Source organism: Elaeis guineensis, chromosome 12 (assembly GCF_000442705.2).
Source record: "Elaeis guineensis isolate ETL-2024a chromosome 12, EG11, whole genome shotgun sequence".
In the NCBI taxonomy this organism is placed as follows: Eukaryota; Viridiplantae; Streptophyta; class Magnoliopsida; order Arecales; family Arecaceae; genus Elaeis; species Elaeis guineensis.
In genome coordinates, this window is record NC_026004.2 from 5,201,283 (window position 1) to 5,208,937 (window position 7,655).

General features: G+C 38.5%; 1 protein-coding gene across 2 annotated transcripts; it reads right to left on the minus strand.

Moving 5' to 3' along the window:
• Window positions 1-252: 252 nt before the first annotated feature.
• LOC105054877 (UDP-N-acetylmuramoyl-L-alanyl-D-glutamate--2,6-diaminopimelate ligase MurE homolog, chloroplastic) lies at window positions 253-7,332 on the minus strand. Of its 2 annotated transcripts, XM_010936509.4 has the most exons (6): window positions 5,369-7,332; window positions 4,338-4,454; window positions 4,029-4,204; window positions 2,668-2,811; window positions 883-1,032; window positions 253-481 (listed from the first exon to the last, which is right to left on the minus strand). In XM_010936509.4, the coding sequence occupies exons 1-5, from the start codon at window positions 6,960-6,962 to the stop codon at window positions 934-936; spliced, it is 2,130 nt and encodes a 709-aa protein (XP_010934811.1). In that variant the 5' UTR covers window positions 6,963-7,332; the 3' UTR covers window positions 253-481; window positions 883-933. The 2 variants fall into 2 exon arrangements, with proteins under 2 accessions (XP_010934811.1, XP_029123374.1); XM_029267541.2 differs by lacking the exons at window positions 253-481; window positions 883-1,032 and adding an exon at window positions 3,050-3,364 and having other exon boundaries at window positions 2,673-2,811.
• Window positions 7,333-7,655: the final 323 nt, after the last annotated feature.

Sequence of the window (7,655 nt, forward strand, 5' to 3'; positions counted from 1 at the left end):
ATGATATCCTTTTGCTTAATATATTGTTGAAAATTGAAGTTGGTGCTTATTTCATATTTTTTAGGAACCCACCAGTAATTCAAAATTCAAACATGGGTGTACAAATAATTTTCACCAAATTAAATTAAGTTTCCAACTAAGGGTGGTGAGAATGGGAAATAATCCAGCAACAGCCTGCATGAGTCACAATGCCCCTTTGCTATAGGGAGACAAGCAAGGCACTAAGAATTACTTAACCATAATCACCTAAGATGAAATAAGGACTACATTGGGCAGTGCATATATTAATGGAGTGAAAACAACATGAGTGGCATGAGGAAAATTGTGGACCTTGTCTCAGTGGCAAAATTCTGATATATAAGCTCAAGTTAACATGAAAAAAAAAAAACTACAAAACTGCAGCATGCCGCTTGCTTGTCACTGACAGCAGTCTAAGAGCAACAAGTACATAACCTGATCAACCTTGATCGGATCCATTAAGCTGCAAAAAATACAAAATGAAAGCCTTGGACATGGAACTTTAAATTTAAACAAGGAAATGGAATAAATATGATAGGAGAAATTGCTATAGACTTGGAGTCTGAGAGTTATGGCTTCTAAACAGTAGTATTTTGAAAATAAACCTTTGGGGAAGAAACCTGGCAGGCATTTCATATTAAAAAGAGTATACAACTAATGGGAACAGACAATAGAAACTGATTTTGAAATGGTTAAAAAGAAAGTAGAAAAGAGCTGCAGGGGGGAGCCACTTAGTGAATACGGTGGTTTCAGTGCATTTATATGAACATTTGTTAGGTCAAATTATTTGATTTTTCACCTTTTAATATCACATTACAGATTTCAATGTGTAACAAAAATTTAAATGAGACAGCAAGAATTTACCATGTGTTTTCCTTGCATAAGAGATCATGTTTAATCACCTAAAACAAGTGATCATGGAACAGCTAAGATGCAAGATGTGTCCATTTGTTCAGTTGGCGCATACCAAGCTTCCATGTCTTTGTGAAAAGACATCAGAGACTCCCTCATAACCTGTTTACGGGTTTAATAAATCAGATGAGCACATAGAAGTAGTTAGCAGGCAGGAATGCAAATAAGGTGGTGAGTGCAAACACAATAAACCAAATGAACCCAATGAAAGGCAACCAGTGGTCAAAATATGATGCATATCATTATCATTTTTCTGTGTTGATCTTGATGAAATGATTAAGGCAATAAATATTGTATGCTTCCTGCATTAGTCTCCCGCAAAAAGTTTAGATTAATTACTAATACGTCTGCTTCACACCACACTCTCTCAGTGTTGATCATTTTTGTTCCTCCAAAGGGTCTGCTCGAGAAAACCTAGTTAATAATTGTTCTAACATGCTGTGCTTAAGTAGGGAAATAGATCCATATGAGAAGCAGGATCTTCAGGAATTATGACAAGACAGAGAAAGATAGGTATACTGTTCTTTGCAAATCTCACATCAATGAAAGTTCTGTAAAATCATTATTCTTGAAGACCTAAGTGTCGTTAGCACAAAAAAAAAAAAGGCTTGGGGAATGTTGGCCACCCTAACAAGAAAGCACATCGGTAGCCCTAGTGACCATGAAGTATAAAATGTTGACTTAAAAAAAAAAAAAAACTAAAAAGCACACAAATATTTAATAAGTGACAGATAGTGGAGGTTGTCTTTATACTTTTCATTCATTCATTCTTTCTTTCTTTTCTGAAATTGGGAAAGGAGAAATACCAGCAGATATCCAGGTGAGTTGGGGAATCGAACCCTAGTCCTTAGTACCGAGTCCCAAAGACATTACCAACTGAAGTAGTTGGCATCATCCAGTCTTCATGCCATTTCAATGAAAATCTTTGACCACTCTAGTCACTAGATAAATTGACAAGGGAGACAATTGCATGGAATAAAAATCAATCTTACCTCACCATTCCCCTCTCCTCAAAACTATTGATCCACTTATAAAACAATTTCCAAATCAAACAGAGATGAGATGCTGCTAGATACATCTTATATTATCCCTTCCTTCCAAGTGAAAAGATTTCCACTGCATATACTAAATAATTGGAAGAAAATAATGGCAATTAAAGCCAATGGAAACGATCTGAAAAAGGGAGCAGGAACAATTTCTGCCACCAGACTTTGAAAAGCAGAAATATCTGTAACTAGACACAAAATACAAAAAAGAAGTGAGACTTGTGAGATGAAGAAAAACTCATGATAAAAATTGTTTAACAGTTTTAGAATTAGGAATGAGACAGATTTAATAGCAAGACTGGTTTAGTTCCATTATGAAACTAGCAGGTGCTTCATAAGTAGAACCAGCAATTCACAAGGCCCATCCAGATGAGCCAAAAGTATAGGCCTAATTGATAAACCAAAACCAGATAACAGACAAATCTATTTGCTGGGAACATGTGACTGAAGTTAGCTTATGTTTAATAAAACAGCATAAGCAAGTTCTCTTCCTCTCTCTTTCTCAGATGAAAAAGGAGCGTAAGTTATGACTGATATACTGACCTCACAGGAAGAATCTCAAAAAATCTTACTTGCTAATTTTGATATCATCTTTTTATAATTAAAAAAGAAAGAGAAAGCATTTTTTTAGTAATGGGCTATCAACGATGAAAATACTACAAAGTGTGGCAATGCGTCAGTCTTCACTTACCACCATAGGAATTCGCTGGTCCATCCCTGCCCGTCGCAGCTGGTCAACATAATGCAATGCTTCTCTGCACTCTTCTCTGTCATCAATATGTTTCTTTTTGTTACCCACCAATTGATAGGTTTCATGGCCTCTGCCTGCAACAACCTGCAGTATCATCATATGTCAGAGAGCATGGTAGCATATCTATTACAATATCTCTGCTGCTTCTGACAGGATACTGTCTATGAAGTCCACCAAGAAATTGAAGAAGCATTCTATTGATGATATAATTGGATGAAAATGCATGAGAGGTGAAAAAAAAGGAAGCCTATGAATAGTCAGCTGGGTCAAAAAACAAAGTCTTGTGTTTCGGAGGTTGGTTTAGAGATCATAGCAAGAATACCATTATAAGAGGATATTCCCTCATCTCTGATGCTGTAACTCTCCAGATTCTCCAGTTGGAAAAAGTAGCATGGAATTACAAAAGGCAGCTCTTTAGGGATACAATGGGGGCATTGCCTGGTGCAATGGTAAAACCATAAAAGGCTTGGGCTGACAAAAACAATCGCACAGGTTCCAGTCCCAGGGCAGCCACTTTGTGCAAGTAAAATGCCAAAGATTAGGTCTGTCATCAGCTTGCCCATCCCAGGACCCCTGATTGCCAGGACCATAACTAGGTAATGGCCATTTCTTAGCTCTTCAAGGAGATGGTCTGATTCTGAAGAAGATGGCCAGTTATCAGTTATTGTTGCTTGTAAACAATGGAAGAAAAGACTATTCATCTCGAAAAAAGATGGAAGAAAAAACTAGATGGAAAACAATGCATTTTCTAACATAAGGCTAAGAACAAGAGTAGCAAGTCTCCTACACAAGAACGCAGGACATATATTAAGAAATAATCTGAAATGTGTTTTGGAATGAACAAACAAAGAAACTGACTTCTTGGTCTAATGCAAACACAGCCAATAAAAATCCAACATGAAACCAATACAAACATGATGATTATGTCTTAATATGGTGCAAATGAATGACTGAAGCAGTTTACATACATTTACTTAAACATCTTCCAACACAACGTAAATTTTCTACTTTCAAATATGCATTTCGCACGTTGAAGTTGAAACTATCATGTCTAAATATGGTGTAAATTAATAAGTGCAGCAGTTTATAGACAATTACTTATGAAACATCTTCCAACCCAAGGTTCACAGTTTAGTAACTTAATTGAAGTTCTACTTACAGGAGAAGTTTTGCTCTCTGGTGCCTCCATCTAGGAAAGGTATTCAACAGTATGATATCAAGATACATACTCATAGTTAACTTCACCAGGTTTAGTGTTTACTTTGAGGGTAAGTAGAAAATGACCGGGAAAATGAACTTACAACTATATCACCTTTCTCTGCCATGGCTACAGCAGCCCGAATTGCCACTCTTCTAATGTCATGGACAAAAAGCTTATGGCCATTTGGAAGAGGTGGGCAGCAACCACTTTTACCATATTGTACATAGTCTTGCATGGTCCATCCAACACCAGCTAGCATATCATCCAAGATGTCCACTGATAGAATGGGGAAAGAAAAAGGCAAATCCAAAAGTTAGTAGCCAGGTTCTACTTCATCGCAAGGCTAAAACATGCTCCAACAGTGATGAACCACTTTTAAAAGCAGAGAGAAAAAGTCTAGAACATATACATGGGTGTTCAGTCTTTGGGTTGTCAGAAGTCAAAAAAACAACTTCACTTTTGTCAGTTGCAATTTTTGTCATCATCGATCTCTTTCCTCTATCGCTTTCACCAGCACATCCAAAGACTGAAATATAATGCATCAGGAAACAGATGTCAGTAGTCCTATCAACACTAAATTATCCATTAAAAGGATATATTTGCGCACATAATTGCACTGGTCGTTATTAACATTACATTGCCATTAGTAGCAGTATCGTTATGTACCATTGATACCAAATAATTTCTATGACCTTTCTATACCAGCACCAGCAATAGCATCATGGAACATTAACCCTTTATTTTAGAAGAGAAAATAAAATTATTTAGTTCATGAATTAGAAGTGTCAATGTTTGACATGGCAATGACTACATAGAAACCAAATTGGTTTTATAAAATAGTTAAAAATTCACAGGTACTGAAGGCTCCAAGGACATAGACCATCCGGGGCAGATAAAAGTAGAAATGTTTAAAGCTAGTCATGTTTCCTATAAGTTCATGATTAGGAACTTTACCAAACATTTTTCTTTGCTGCTAGTTATGCAACTATATTGAAAATTGCATGCTCCCATATTAAATGAAAAAAGTGTATGACAATATTTAATTGTGGTATAAAAGAGGTAAAAGTCTGGTAGAATTATTTCAATCTAGTTTTCAAGATTAAGCTGCATGATGTTATGGATCACAATGAGGCAACAAGGAGATGTGGTGATATATATATATATCTGTGTGTGTGTGTGTGTGTGTGTGTATTCAAAGATCATGTGGTCATGCTCCAAGTGTCAATGTGCGTTTCGCTACAAGCAATCAGCCAGAAGGAAATATGATAGTGTACAGCACCAAAAATAAGTCATTCAATCACTAAAATCTTTAGAGCCTTAAATTTCTGTACAGTGGACAAAAATAAATCAAACTATTAACGAATTGAAATGAGGCAAAGGATCATTTTGCATGAAAATGAAAGGAAAATAAGGAAATAAAAGACAAAAGAAGCAGCTCACCAGTGATTATCCTTCTTGCACCTAATTCTCTTACAGTGTCCAAAATTCTGGATAAAGCATCAGGTGTATGCGCAAAGTCGACGATTACTCCAAAAGGATGGCCCTCACCTATTAACTCACACCTGCCTGAGACTCCTTCAACCCTTTCAATCCCTCTCACGATGGCCTCCAGTGGAACACCCACTGCAATACCAACAGTCACTGCCGCGAGTATATTATATACATTATGCCTACCGATCAACCCTGTAGTTATCTCCAGTATTCCCTTAGGTGTGATGATCAAAACCTGTGTCTTGAACAGTGAAAGCTCAAACTTTAAGGGGAAGACATCCGCATCCTCATTCTCCATCGCAAAGGTCAGAACAGGAACATCTGGATTTCCTTGCGCTACGAAAAATGGTGCATTTGGGTCATCAATGTTCACAATTTTATGGTGACTTTTTGGATCAACCATTCTTGAGAACAGCTTAGCCTTGCTATTTCTATACTCCTCCTCAGTCCTATGGAAATCGAAGTGGTCTCTCGTCAAATTTGTGAACACTGCAATGTTGAAATCTATCTCATCACACCTCCCAAGAGCCAACCCATGAGAGGAAACCTCCATGACCGCTGCCTCAGTCACACTGTGCACCATCTTTGCCATCAGTTTCTGGACCATCACTGCATCTGGAGTTGTGTTGGGAGCTTCCAACTGGGTATCTCCATGGATGTAGTATCCAATCGTGCCCAACATTCCTGTCCTCAGTGACATTGCTTCAAAAATTGCCTTAACCAAGTGCGAAGTTGTTGTTTTACCATTGGTACCCGTGATCCCAATCACCGACATTCTCTTTGATGGGTGCTTGTAGAAGGTCGCAGCAAGAACAGGAAGTATAGAATCGGTATTCTCCACCATAACAAGAGCTCTGCAACCCTGTATCTCATCCAAGTTGACATCTTTACTAGCAACAACTGCAATAGCCCCTCGGCTGACGGCATCCATGAGATAGAGATGCCCATCAGTCTTGCACCCAAGACAGCAAACAAAGAGATCTCCAGGAGTCACCTTCCTTGAATCATTCTGGATTCCAGTAATCAAGACCTCCAGATCGCCGTAAAGCGATACAGGCCGGACTCTGCTCTCATCCATGAGCTCAGCGAGCGTTGTTTTGAATTCAGGTTCTATAACTTGAGCCCGAGAACCTATACCGTTATCGAGCTTAGAAGATGACACCAATGGCTGATGGTCCAAGCGCTGCTCGCTTTCATACTCCGAGATTGCATTAAGGCTCCGGTGCCCGGTTAAGCCCAAATGTGGGCGTTTGAGAGCAATGGTTCGATCAATGTCGCCCAAGATGTCATTTTGGGAGCTGCAATCAAGATTCTGGGAAGCAGGTGTCTCCGAAACAAGCGCGGAGCGCTCTCGACCACAAAGAACCCGACTCTTATAACTCTGGGGCTTGGAGGAGCCACCAGAGAGATCGTCGGTGATTCTCACTTGGGAATTTGAGTCAGAGCCAGTGACGGAGGGAACCAAGAAGACTCGGTGGAGGGAAAGAAGTGGAGAAGGCGGTTTGGTGAAGGGAAAGAGGGAGGGGAGGACGTAGAGAGCCATGTAGCTTGCCACAAACTCTCATAGAAATACTAAAAAAAGTGGAGATGAATCGAAAGAGAGGAGGAGGAGGAGGAGAAGCAGAGGGTGGTCGGTGTTCGATGCAGGCCATTGTGGAGGCCAAGGCTGACAAAAGAGAAGGAGAGGGAGAGAGAAGAGAAGGAGAAAGACATGTGAAAAACGAAGATGGGATGGAACTGTAAGGGAGGAGGAGAAGAAGAACAGAAGGCGATGGGGGTTTCGCAAAGAAGGGGAAGAGGCAGTGCATTTGGTTGGCTCCAGCAGCTTCAGCCTGATAGTTGCCGTGTTCTTTGGAGGATTTAGGGTTTTGGTTTGTCTCCTTCCGCGCGTGGCAATCGTAGAACTTCCCAGGTTTGCCGTTTGAGGAAAATCATACAATTATTATTAGTTATTAAGAGCATCCAGGGGATCATCCAATAGAGGATTATCATATTATTTATTATTAAAAAATTATTATTATTTAAATTTGAATAAAAATTTAATATTAATCATAATTAACTAGCTGATGAATTGTACTATTTTGAATGAAAAAATATTTTTTTAATAATATAATAATTTTTTGTTAGACAATTCAAGATACTATAGAATAGTTTTATCCAATAAACTAGCATGTTATCCATGTGCAGTACGGAATATATCTCACATTTAGAAAAATATAATTTTTAAAATTTTTAT

Coding starts and splice junctions, on each gene's coding strand:
- LOC105054877 (XM_010936509.4), bottom strand. CDS start 6,962: ATGGCTCTCTACGTCCTCCCCTCCCTCTTTCCCTTCACCAAACCGCCT. Junction 4,205..4,337: donor CCCAAAGACTGAACACCCAT/GTATATGTTCTA, acceptor CCATTCTATCAG/TGGACATCTTGGATGATATG. Junction 1,033..2,667: donor ACCAGCGAATTCCTATGGTG/GTAAGTGAAGAC, acceptor ACCCGTAAACAG/GTTATGAGGGAGTCTCTGAT.